The sequence below is a fragment of the Chelonoidis abingdonii genome, chromosome 10 (assembly GCF_003597395.2).
Source record: "Chelonoidis abingdonii isolate Lonesome George chromosome 10, CheloAbing_2.0, whole genome shotgun sequence".
NCBI lineage: Eukaryota > Metazoa > Chordata > Testudines > Testudinidae > Chelonoidis > Chelonoidis abingdonii.
In genome coordinates this window covers 35,905,255-35,918,900 of record NC_133778.1, presented here as the reverse complement: position 1 = coordinate 35,918,900, position 13,646 = coordinate 35,905,255, and the positions used below count along the sequence as shown (strand labels likewise).

The 13,646-nt window shown below is 39.9% G+C and overlaps 1 protein-coding gene across 4 annotated transcripts in view; it reads left to right on the top strand.

The window, feature by feature from the left end:
- The window catches only part of OSBPL6 (oxysterol binding protein like 6), a 174,281-nt gene that overhangs the window by 134,628 nt on the left and 26,007 nt on the right, over positions 1-13,646 (top strand). For all 4 annotated transcript variants that reach the window (XM_075069790.1, XM_075069789.1, XM_075069788.1 and 1 more), the window contains 2 exons: positions 3,597-3,727; positions 13,386-13,493. In XM_075069790.1, coding sequence (XP_074925891.1) covers positions 3,597-3,727; positions 13,386-13,493 — 239 coding nt within the window. The remainder of the gene's footprint in view (positions 1-3,596; positions 3,728-13,385; positions 13,494-13,646) is intronic.

The window sequence follows — 13,646 nt, the reverse complement described above, 5'->3', positions numbered from 1 at the left end:
ATAAAGCAAATATCATTCTGAGATGTATTAGCAGGAGTGTTGTAAGCAAGACATGAGAAGTAATTCTTCAGCACTGATCAGGCCTCAGCTGGAGTTCTGTGGCCAGTTCTGTGCACCACACTTTGGGAAAGATGTGGACAAAGTCCAGAGGAGAACAAAAAAAAATTAATGGTTTAGAAAATATGACCTATGAGGGAAGATTGAAAAAAATTGGATTTGTTCCATCTGGAGAAGAGAAGACTGAGGGGGGGACATGATAGCAGTCATCAAGTATGTAAAAAGTTGTTAAAAGGAGGAGGGTAATTGTAACCGGGTCAGCACCTGCCTCTTGTGAACACCCACTTTCTTTGGCCGATATGCCTGCAACTACAGTCCTTTTCATGGGGTGGCATCCACCTCTCACAGGCAGCCCCCCATTGGTTGTGTGTGAGCCTGCTTTTGGTTTTAGTTCTTACATCGGGGTGGCACCCCCCTCTCCAAGAGAACCATCAGCTGGGGAAGGGGGGGTACTCATGAGAGTCTTCAGTGACTCAGCCCAGCAGCTGAACTGCATACGCTGTCCCCTATTCTGGGATATACAGTCCAAGTTCTTATCTTGGCCCGGGTGTGAGGCCGTAGCTCTAAGGCTTCTCCCAAGACACTGCTTTCTTCAACCACCCAGCCAGGGCCCACCTTAGTACCCACAGCTGGTGGTGTTTCAGCAGGCCTCCTTGGGCTCAGTCTTCAACCAGACCAGCGGAGCCCATCTCGGTTCCCTCACTGGCCTGCACAGGTTCTGGGTTCAGTCCCCCTGTGCTTCCGCCTGCCCGCACTGATCTTCTGCTGGTCCTGCTGCTCTTCCTGCCAGCCAGGCACCCAGTCTTCAGTAACCTTCCCTGGGCTTCAGTCCTGTCTGCAGTACTGCTGCTGTTCTATCCAGCTAGTCAGTCACCCAATCTTCACTCTTCAAGCTCTACACAGCAACTGAAGGTTCTGCTCTGCTGCTTGCCTTTTATCTGGCTTTTCTGGACCCTTATTGGTCACTCCAGCAGCCCCTCTGATTGGCCGTTCTTCTGCAGCCACTCTAGGATACCTGGAGGACTTCTCACTGCTCTGTTCTGGGACAGGATGATGCATGGCAGCGAGACCTCCAGCAGGGGGCCTCTGGACCTAGTCCACCTTGCCACTGTAATAAATTGTTCTCCTTAACTACTGAGGACAGGAAAAGAAGTAATGGTATTAAATTGCAGCAAGGGAGATTTATGTTAGACCTTAGGAAAAACTTCCGAAGTGTAAGGATTGCTAAGCACTAGAACAAATTATACAGGGAGGTTGTGAAATCTCCATCTAACCTGTTCTTAGAAATCTCCAATGTGGAACATCTGTCAAGAATGATTTATATAATACCTGGTCCTGCTTCAGTGCCGGGGACTGGACTAGATGACCTATCAAGGTCCCTTCCAGTCCTAAATTTCTGTGATTCTATGATATTCTTTGGTGAACCAGAATGTACCTACCAGGATCGGGATATTCTTATAACTCCCTTGCCAGTTGGCATTGAGGGAGTTCTTAGGGTCACACAAGCAATTAAATTAAAGGCCTGATCCAGCATCCATTGAGATCAATGCAGAGACTCCCATTGACTTCAGTAGGAATTGGATTGGGCCCCAACATAGCTGAAAACATTTTACTAGATAAATCAGTAAGTAAGGGAATGCCTGGTTTATCGCGTTGGCAAGCTCATGGGACCAGCAATAGACGAAGGTGTGTGTGAATTATTTCCCTAAAAGAAGAGTATGTTTGATATGGGGGGGGGGGAAGGGGGAGGGCGGCAAAAGGGAGAGAGACTTGAGACTTAAAATATGTTGAACTCATTTTACACAAAAAAATATGTCCCAAGCAACTGAACTTTGTACTTGCAGACCAGGGACCATAATTGATTAACTTGATGCACCTGATATAAAATGTACATTTTGAACTGAGAATACATGCATTTTTAGGCAATTCTGTTTTAATATGCAACGACTTGTGTTTAATTTGATCATGAAATTATGTGTGTTTATAAATACCAGAATAAATTTATTGCTGACATAAGTGAGAATATTGAATTCAATGGAAGTGTCTCTATTTATGAGGCAGAGAATTTGGCCTTCCATATGTAACATCCACATTTTGGGTCACATTTTTCAGACCTGTCATAAAAATTTGGGATGAACAAAGCCAAGATTTAAGATCAAGAGCTTTCTATCTGGATGGGAACAAACATCTAGAAATCTATAAGATTTATTTTAAAGAGAGGTAATAATGTCTATACTTACAGAAATATGGAGAGGTACAAGTGTTTAATGAAGGAAAACACTTTCATAAGAGAAGGAAAGGGAGCGTTTTAAGCTCACACAGGAGCAGTTAGCACTGCATTTTATTCTGTATTCAAGAATTTGAATAGGAAGCGGTGATCATTTCAGTGATTCATGTCTAATTAGTATGGTTTCAGTAGTCATTTTGTATTTCTTGATTCTATACTGTGAACTAGGGGGCAATAATTAAAAAACCCTATAAAATTAGGGAGAGGTAAGGGATGAGAGGCAGAATTTTCTTGAAATAAGGTTTTTATTTCTTAATGTTTCATAATTCTAAAAAAGAAACAGCGGCATACGTTTTATTTATGGGAAAGGTCAAAGTTTATTTTCCTTCATCCTGTGCGTTTCTGTGCTGAAATTGTCAAACTATTATTCAGAAAAGTTTCCCATGTGTTAATTTTCCGTTTCTGAGCACATGGGCTGATTATTTCAAGTGTTGCATATACCTAATGAAAAAGAAATTATTTTATTTTAAAGGGTTTTTTGGAAAACACAAAGGTGTTTCTAATAGCAAGGAATGCATGGCTAAACCACATTTAGCAATGATCAGAAGTGTTATTTTTCCTAGTGATGAGTTTCTTTTTGTTTGTTTGTTTTGAAGGAAGGCTTTAAATAATTGGATTTGAAATAATCACAATGTAACACCATGCAGTGATGTTTATGGAGCACTGACACATGAGCTGCAAACAGTCTTACACAACTTATGTTGTATGGGCTCTGTGTATTGTAATGTTGGCTAAGACATAAAATGGGAAAAACATACTACCCACTGCTTCCCTCCACAGTGTTAGATCATCAAAGGTTCTGTTTCAAGATCAAAGTAATCCTCTTTATTAATGCAGTATTAAATCATTGCAGAACATAAATGCAGACATGACATACATACTGCACTATTTGAAGAGAAAAATTAAGGAACAGGGTGATTTGCTTTACAAAAGGGGACAAAATAGCTTTAGGCCCAAATATTCAAAAGAACATGCACACTTTTACATATACCAAACTTGCATATGCACAGCCACCAGTATGTGCACGTAAGAGAAGTATTTGTGCACACTCACATTGTGTGTGTGTGTGCCAATCTCAACTGATGCATGTATGCAATCTACTTGGGCACCAACTCTTGAAAATTTGGGCCTTAGTTTCTTATTTCTGTAAATTTGGGGAGCAGGGGAAGGGAGATGTCATAACCTTTATTATTGATTACAAGCAAAGTGTAGTACTTTGTCTCAGGAAATATTTGTTTTTTCTTTCCCCTAGTTCATTCTCTTTTGAAGTCTGCCTTTAACAGCATAGCTATTGAGAAGGAAAAGCTTAAGCAGATGGTTTCAGAACAGGATGTTACAGGCCACAATTCACAAATAACACGCCTCAGACAATCACTTTCTCAGGTATGCCCTTGCTTTGATTTCAAGCACACGTGGAATCCTATGACTTGCCAAATGCCTGTTGTCTATACTGTATTTTCCATTTCCAGAGATGGCATGGAAAATGCCAAGTCTTGCAGCCAGATATTTTCTCATTGAAACTTAAATAACAAAATGTGATAGTGGTAAATTCAAACCAGCTTCTCTACCCTTGGCTTTTTGTTGCAAATGTATTAGAAAGCAGGAGCAGTCTGAATGAGTCCCAAGAAAACTAAGAAATGTAGATGTGAAAGATTGTGTGTCTTATTTCCTTGTGTGTGTTCATTGTGTTTAGTGTCTGAGATAGATCTGAGGTATGAAATATTTTATGTGAAAATCTTAGATATATTTCTTAAAACCACTGACAGCACATTCAAGGTTATTTTTTAATTCAGTTTTCCTACATTAATTTAAAAATGATGAATGAACATTCACAGATACATTCCATAAATCCATTACTCCAATTGCAAAAATGATTATGGGCAAAAAAAAGTGAACAATTTACACGTATGAGCATGTAATCCAGGGATTAGATTTCTTGCCATTCCTAGCCTTCCACAAACCACTGTTAATGAAGTTTAATTGCAGTATATTGAATGTGTAACTTTAAAGTAGGATTTCCAAAAGCACGTAGTGTTGGCCAAACAGTGCTCCCACTGATGTCAAAGGGAGTTTTACCATTGACTTCAGCGGGAGCAGAGTCTGGCCAATGCTGAGTGCATCTGAAAATCTTTCACAGAAAGCCAGTCAGGATAATAGGCTCTTTAATAAGTATCTTAATTCTAAAAATGTAATCTGAAAACCAAGTTCAATTTGTGTAATACAGGAATGAGAAAGTGTATGTTAAATCAGTTCAGTCTGATTTACTCAGTTTGCAAAATAATCCCACTTCTGGAATTCATGGATCAAGAAGAGGTGCCTAGTTTTTCAAGGGTAATCAGGGCCTAGGGTATTCTTCTGTTACCTTCACTCTGAAGAAACATGGACTAGCAGGGAACACTAAGCATGTAAGAAATAGCAAAGAACATGCAAGTTTAAATGCAAACTGTAATATACCCAAATTTACATGTACTTTCCTAAACTGTTATCTTTCTACTGTAAGATTTGCTGTGTTAGTAGATATAAAGATAAAGGGACAGGAGAAGGGTACAATTTTTTGGCCACATAGTAAATTTGCTGAAAAATGCCATTTCAGGGTTATCACAACTATTTGTAATTTCAGGTAGGATTTGGTGAACAGCTTTGGCCGTATAAAGATATGAGGGGAATTTTTGTTTAAAGTGAAAATGGTTCATGCTAACATTTTCTAAATGAACCATTTTGTTTCACAATGTTGTTTTAACTCAACATTTTGGTTTGAAATTGTATCTATTTTTGTTTTGGTGAGGGGAAAAATTCAGTTTCAGTTCTAAACGAGCCACATTTTTTTTTTTCAGGTTTTTTTTTTGGCTTGGCCCTTGACCTAAAAAATCAGTTATTTGCTCAGCTCTAATAAGGAATATTTCTCTTCTGGGTCACTGATACAAATCCAACCCAGATCAATAGTGACTTATAGCTGTTTGCTGTGAAATGGGTTGATGGCCTCTCATTCTAGTTCCTAGAATCCAGGTGTCCTCTTAACAAAAGTCATTGTGACAATGGGAAATCCTGGTTGATGGTCTCAGTGGAGAAAAAATGGAAATTGAGCTAATTTCCCTTCCCTAGTGGTGATACTTCCAGTTCGGGTTTATGTGATGAGGAAACTCAAAATGTGTAATACCTGTTTTACTGATAAATGAAGGACTTCCATCGTTAGACCTCTCACTCTAGCACTAAACAGTAAATCCAGGTACATTTTAAAAGAAGCAGAAGAAAAAGAATTTGACATTCAGTTTCTCTCCTGCACTTACACTTTTTTATTATCCACATCCCATGTATATTTATAAATAAAGCTCAAGAGAGCAGATTTTTTCCATGCCCAGTTCTAATCTTTGTAATGAGTCCCTGGATATGTACAGATCAGCCCTGAGGCAACTGGTGAGTCATGTTGGGGGCAATGAGGGGGAAAGAGATAAGAGGAAGCAGTACATAATGTGCTTTAGTCTTCTTGAGTTCACGGCTGTTATGCATGTATATTTCTGTGCTTATATGCAGTATGCACTTTGGCTATCCTAGAGCTGGTTGAATCTTACAAACAAACAAAAAAAAGAAAAGTTAATAAATACCATGGGTTTGAGTCAATTGAATTCCTTTGTGATTAGTTTATTCATGAGGCTTCGAATGCACACGGTGTCTTGAAATGAACACATGCATTCAAATATATCAGTTGGATCTGAATAGATGTGTTTGCATGCACATGTTCATTTCAGTACTGCCGAGCCGGAGGCATACCCTCTCGCATCCTGCAATTGTTTGTTTCTCCTGTCTTTCCCTTCAGCATGAGAGGATGAAAAGGACGGGAGTATAGAATGTATGGTGGAGTTTGGGCAAGTACTGTGCAGATACCAGGGTGAGAAAGGAAAAGGAGGCATAGTTATAGGGAAAAGGGGTGAAGAACTCCCTGTGTATATCCTATTGTCAGGAAACAGTTAAGATTGGAAAGTTACTGCTAACACAAATTACTGCTATTCTCTAGAGCAGTGTTCCCCAGTCTATGGGTCAAGAGAGTTTGCAGTCTTTCAAAGAGACATTATTAAGGGCACAAGAGCAAATTATCCCACTGCATAGGAAAGATAGGAAGTATGTCAAGAAACCACCCTGACTTAACCAAGATATCATCAATGATCCGAAACTCATAAAAGAGTCCTACAAAAAGTGGAAACCAGTTCAGATTACAAAGGGTAAATATAAACAAATAAGACAAGTATGTCGGAACAAAATTAGAAAGGCCAAGGCACAAAATGAGAGTAAACTAGCTAGAGACGTGAAGAAGGGTAAGAAGAAAACATTCTACAAATACATTAGAAGCAAGAGGAGGACCAAGGACAGGGTAGATCTGTTACTTAATGAGGAGAGAAAAACAATAACAGAAAATGTGGAAATGGCAGAAGTGGTAAATAACTTTTTTGTTTCAGTTTTCACTAAGAAGTTTAGTAGCAATTGGACATCTAACTAAAATGCCAGTGAAAATGAGGTAGGATCAGAGGCTAAAATAGGGAAAGAACAAGTTAAACATTAGTTAGACAAGTTAGATGTCTTAAAGTCACCAGGGCCTGATGAAATACCTCCTAGAATACTCAAGGAGCTGACTGAGGAGATACCATGGAAGACAGGTGAGAGTCCAGAGGACTGGAAAAGGGCAAATATAGTGCCAATCTATAAAAAGGAGGAAAAGGACAACTCAGGGAATTACAGACCAGGCAGCTTAACTCCAGTACCTGGTAAGATAAGGGAACAAATAATTAAGCAATCAGTTTGCAAACACCTAGAAGATAATAAGGTGATAAGTAATGACATGGATTTGTCAAGAACAAGATCATGTCAAAACAACCTAGTACTTTCCTTGACAGGGTAAGAAGCCTTGTGGATAGCGGGGAAGCAGTAGATGTAGTAGATCTTGACTTTAGTAAAGGTATGTCTACACTATGGACCTTGCAGCGGCACAGCTGTGCCACTGTAAGGTCTCCTGTGTAGCTGCTCTATGCCAGCAGGAGAGAACTCTCCCACCAGCATAATTAAACCACCCCCAATGAGTGGCAGTAGCTATGCTGACAGAAGAGCATCTCCTGCTGACATACCACTGTCCACACCTGCGCTTTTGTTGGTGAAACTTTTGTTGGTCAGGAGTGTGTTTTGCCAACAAAAGTGCTGGTGTAGACAAAGCATAAAGCTTTTGATACTGTCTCTCATGACCCTTCTCTTAAGTAAACTAGGGAAATGCAACCTAGATGGAACTACTATAAGGTTACTACAAGTAACTTATTGGAAAACCATTCCCAAAGAGTAATGATGGTTCACACAGGAAGGATATATCAAGTGGGGTCTCGCTGCAATCAGTTCTGAGTCTAGTTCTGTTCAATAAAAAAAAGTGGCGTGGGCCGAGGGATGTGCTGGCCGTCCTTCCCGCAGCCCCCATTGGCCTGGAGCGGTGAAAAATGGCCAGTGGGAGCCATGATCGGCCGAACCTGTGGACATGGCAGGTAAACAAACTGGCCCAGCCCGGCAGGGTCTTTCCCTGAACAAGCGGCGGACTGGCTGTGAGAAACACTGGTCTAGATAATACTTCGTCCTCCCTTGAGTGCAGGGGTCTGGACTAGAAGACCCCTTGAGGTCCCTTCCAGTTCTATGATTCTGTGATACAGATTAATTGTTCCAAATGGATCAGTTTTATCAGTCTGCATTCAGCATATACTCATATGTAGACTCTAGCTTGGGCTATCTCAGTGTAAACAAGAGACAGCCTGAAAAGTAGACAAAGTAAATCTAGAATGTCTAATTTTCAGACATTAATTCTTTGTCTATTAAAATTTTTCAGAAAAATGCCAAAATACCTAGTTTACATAATTCAACAACAAGGATACATGTTGTTTAGGGATAAAAATAATGAAAGATGGGAAGCTAATAATACTGTTGTTTAAGTCAACAATTCTGACTCTGGGTCAGAAGATGCAAATAGCTTCTGTCAGAACTCTCTTTCATATCATTAACAGGTACTTGATTGTGATACTGATTTACAGATTCATTGCCACGTTGGCAAAACTATTGTTATGAGGGCAAAGATTCTTTTCATATATATTGGGAGGATCCTAGAATATTGTTCATCCAAAGAATCCTAGATGATAAATTCACTCCAGCCTGAGGTTGGTTCTCTTTAGACAATTTGTCAAGAAGACTGACATTAAATGACCCATCCCTCGAGTTTTTAGAACAGGACTTCATTGTGTGTGAGTTTTGGGATTAACTCTGAGACAGACATGGCAGTTTCTTTGTTTGAGAGCTGTGTTTCAGAAGCAGTGTGGCAGGAGGTTTTGAATGCAGAGCTGGGCTTTGTATGAAATCCTACATGAGACTAGATATTTGAAAACTTTGCTACTGTTTTTGCTTTTTGTTTAAGATAGTAATGTATTACTGCAAATACATGCAAATAAAATACTCAGAGAAACTCTTTCCTGGTCTATCTCTTTAGTCACTTTCTTCCCGACATAGGAAAGCTCCTCCATCATAACCATGATGACATTCACAACAACTACCTCTGTTCCTCGACTTTTTATAGCCTCATCTGCCTGCTCCAAAAAAACCCATACACTAAATCCACTAACCCAAACTGAGCGTTCTATAACCTGAAAAGACAGAAGAAGTCAGAGACTCTGTGAAGTCCACTAGTGACTTTGCTGTTGTGGATCTATTTCATGTGATGAGCTGCTGTCCAAAACTAAGATAGACAGAAGCAGCCCAGGCTAGATAACTGTTCTTCACTGCTGTGGAGCTTGGATAATGCTCATTTCTTCAGTGCATTTTTATATGCCATATTTCAACATGGAGGAAATTTATATAGATTTCTAAAAGTCATTTTTCCAGATAGCTGTATCTTTAGATAGTCTCTCATGATCTGAAATTGTCACTAGAAATAATCAAAATCAGCAGTTAAAAATTAAAGAGTATCCCCCTCAGTGTTAATTTCAGTATGCATTGTCCTCTAAGCTCCAAACAATGCACATATACTCCCTAGCACTGACAACAACAGTGTTACAAGCTACTGATAACTCAAATTTTCACTCAGCCCATTGGTCACATTTCCAAAACTGCAGGAATTGTAGTTTGAAACAGATTAAATAATACAGTTGGAGAATTAGAGAAAGCCAAGGGTTTTCCTTTTTCAAAAATTGTATGGGCAGTTTTAAGTACTGTAGTAAAAGTAAAAATGGCAGATATTCAAGAAATAAACATTGAAGTTTCAACTTTCCAAATAACCGGCACCTGAGAATTGGTGCACATCTGATCTCTGTTCCCATTGCCAGGACACTCACCAGATGACTTCTCAGAGGGCCTAGAGATGAGGTCTGATGGCATGGTGGAATTATCATGGGTTCTCAACATGGGGGTCATATCTACCCTACTCTTCCCGTATTGCTAAATAAGAATGGGGGTCTTGGCTAGATCCTGCCAGATGAGAGAGGGTTATGGGTCAGGGGGAGTCCCAGGAAAAGATTTGAGAACCATATGAACCAAAATAATTAGGGAAAAGGGACAGAGATGAGAGATGCACCATTTCTCAGGGACAATGGAGTAGACTATCTTACACCTGAAATTTCTAAAAGCTAGCTAGCATTGGAAAAAACAAAAAAGTTAAGTTAAAATGCATGGCATTTTTTTTAATAAAGTGAAATTTACTTTAAAATGGTGCTCAGTCCTGAGCTTGTCCCATTGACCGCAATGCAGAATGAGTGCCATCCTGTCCTAATTTCTCTTATTCCCTGACAGTAAGAAAATTGCAGCCATCATGGAACAAGATCAGCGAGAGCCACAGCCATAGCAGAGGTTGAAAATGTTCTCTCTTTAGTTAACGATAATGCTAGTTCAAAATAATGAATTTTATTTGACTTTGCTGCAGATCTGAGTAGTGTTCAGTTTGGGCAGAGGGGAGGAAAGGAGACAGAAGTGGAGTTTTCTTTTAAGTAAGTGTTGTGTCTCGGGGAGAGAAAAAGTAAGCAGTGCTGGCAGTGGAGAAAAGATACACCATGATTTTTCATCTGAGATTAGACATGAGGTGCAGGAACTGAGGATGAGGCTTGTCCAACAACACTGGAGTATGTCAAACAATTTAAAGATGATGAGGTTAGTACAAGAGAAGGAAGGGAAGTGGGAGAAGAGCAGTGAGAGTCAAGGAATTTGAGGACACTTGGAATGTCTGTTTACAATAATGAAGGCAGTTTTGAACTGGATCCTGAAATAAATGAGTAGCCAATGGAGATGTTCAGGGCTGCGGTTGTACTTTTGGTGTATGACAGAAGATGGGTGGCAGCAATCTGCACATATTGGTGTGTAGAGAGCTGGGGGTTGGGAAGGCTATGGACAAGGGAGTTTATAGTAAAAGTGAGAGGAGATAAAGGCAGGCAGAGGGAACAGCCAGGAGCAAATGAATCTACAGTCATTGATACTGTGAAACAACTGCTACTGTATGAAGGGGGAAATGCATATGAACACTTTTTATTCAGTGCAAGGATTGTATTTTGGCCATCCAGCATATATTATAAATAGAACTATACAAATAATTGATTTTTTTGACTTTCGTGGCCGAACCAAAAACTCAAAAAATAGATTAGTTTCAGATAGACCCAAAACATTTTTTTGATTTTCTTGGTGAAAAGAAAAACTGACCAAAAAAAAAATCAGTTTGGGTCAACTGAAATGTTTAGTTTGACACAAAATGCTTAATTTCATTTTTGGTTTTTAAATCATTTAAAAAAATTAATTTAGACAAATTTTGAAACAACAAATCAAAATGTTTCATTTTGACATGATAGAAATGCGATTTTTTTTACTTTTTCTCTTGATTGAAACTGTTTGCTAAGCTTGACACTAAAAGTTTTGGTTGCCCCCAGACTGTATATTTTGGTGAATTAAATATCTGCCTGAAAAATTTCACCCAGCTCTAACTGTAAAACAGTGTGATTAGAACATGGAGATCTGTTTTTTCTAAAGTTTTGTTTAATGCAGTGCATGGGTGGTGGGTAATGGAGGCTGGAAGAAGTAAGTCTCCCCCAAACCTTTGCTAATACTCCCCACTGCAGCCCCGGGGCCAGGCCGTGTCAGGGCTCAGCGCTCCTCTGGGCAGCCTGGGCTCAGGACTCTGCCCTGGCTGGCCGTGGCTTGGGGCTCCTCCAGACTGCTCGGGGCACCAGGCAGGCAGGGGAGACTGCAGGTGGAAGGGATGGGGAGAGGCCCCACTAGCTCTGGCCCAGGACCCCACAAACCTCTAATCCGCCTCTGTCTATTTGTAATATTTTCCTTTGTCTTGATTAGTAGCAGCTTAACAGAATGCCTCGAACAGAAAACAAAACAAGAACAGCCACACATCAGATGCAGCTAATTACTTTAAAAATCAGGAATAAAAGAATTCTGTTACTGCACTAGTGAAATTCTATTGACCCTTCTCTCTGTGCTTATTATTGCAAAACTCTGTTGACTTCTATAGGGGAAGGATTTGGACACTGGAGAGCAGTGTAGATTCCTATATCAGATGAGCTGAGATCAGACAACAAAAATAATAATATTGCCCCTTTTGCTCCACTAAAGTCTCGCAACTAATCGCCCCCTTTGAGTATGTCTACATGGCAATTGAAAACCTGTGGCTGGCCCTTGCCAGCTGACTCAGGCTAAAGAAGGGGATGTTTAATAGCGATGTAGACCCGTGATTTTCAACCACTTTTCATTTGCAGACCCCTAAAAAATTTTGAATGGAGGTGCTGGACACCTTTGGAAATCTATTGTCTGTGTATATATAGTTGAACTAGTTTTCAGTCTAAGTTTTGTGGACCCCTTAGGCATAGTGGGGGTCCGCGGACCACATGTTGAGAATTGCTAGACATTTGGGCTCGGGCTCAGGTTGAAGCCTGGACTTTAGGTCCCTGTGAGGTGGGAGGTTCCCTGAGCCCAAATATCTACACTGAAATCAAACAGCCCCTGAACCTGAGTCAGCTGGCATGGGCCAGCTGTGGGTATCTAATTGCACTTTATACCTACGGGGCTGTTTAAATAGCCCCTTAGCTGCATGTGTAGACAATTGCAGTGTAGACGTATCCTTTGTGACTTCTCAGTCTTGTCTCCATGCCTTTTCTGTGTCATTGTCTTCTCCTGGAACATTTTCCTGATCCTCTCAAGTCCCTCCTAAAGCACACAACTACCAAGAGACCTGTACAACCTAATCCTCTCTTCAGAATGTGTTAACAAAATAGACAATAGGAAATGAAAATAGAAAGAAAACTTGAAATAAAAAATTGTGGAATTACAATATATGAACTATATTGCTACTTCCTGTTGCATCCCATTTCCCCATCCTATGTCTATATAGAGTGTGAACGATTTGGAGCAAGAATCTTGTCTGTGTATTTATCTGTAAGGGCCTTGTTCACCCTGGGCTGTGAATAAGTTGACAATAATGTTTCTGGGTATGCATTGTATGTTTCCCTTAATGTGAGTATTTTGAAAATCACGTCATGAGCCAACTGTTCTGTTTTTGCATTAGGGTTAGCTATTTCCTTTGATTTGCTCTTCATGCTGGCAGCCCAAGCTCAGTACCTGCCTCACAGCTGTAACACAAGTGGAGCCTCTTTTGTCATGTGGGGAGGAGGTGTATCCCGTTGGTAATCTGATGCAGCTTCATGCTTCCTTGCTCTTTCCACACCCCATTTTCAGAATATGCATAACCCACTGGTCTATCTCCCAAACACTTTGAGCTACACAAAGAATGAAGATGGGCAGAATACCATTGCTGTGTTATGGAAGAACATCACTCTTCTTAACATGAAAATTGCTGAAATCAAAGGAAAAAAAAATTATATGAATCACATGCCTGATGGCCAGAAAGGGTGTAAAAATGCAGCTAAGGAGATTCAGTAATTTATTAGGATACTTCTGGGAAGTATGTAGTTCAGCTGCTGTTTTTTTTGCTCTGTTTTATGCTTGCTTTTTAATTTGAAATTAAATGTGCAATTTTTATTTTAAGGCTCTCAACCAGAATGCTGAACTAAGGAGTCGCTTGAACAGAATACATTCTGAGTCTGTTATTTGTGATCAGGTTGTCAGTGTAAATATTATCCCTAGTCCCGATGAGGTAAGACTTTGGCATTTAATGGAATTAGTGTACAGATGAACCTAGCTAATTCTCACTAATAACTGAGAGACCTTGTGCAAATTTACTGAATTTTGCAAATTGGCATGTAAGTGAACAAGCACATTTATATATAAAAAGCAAGGAGGATATATT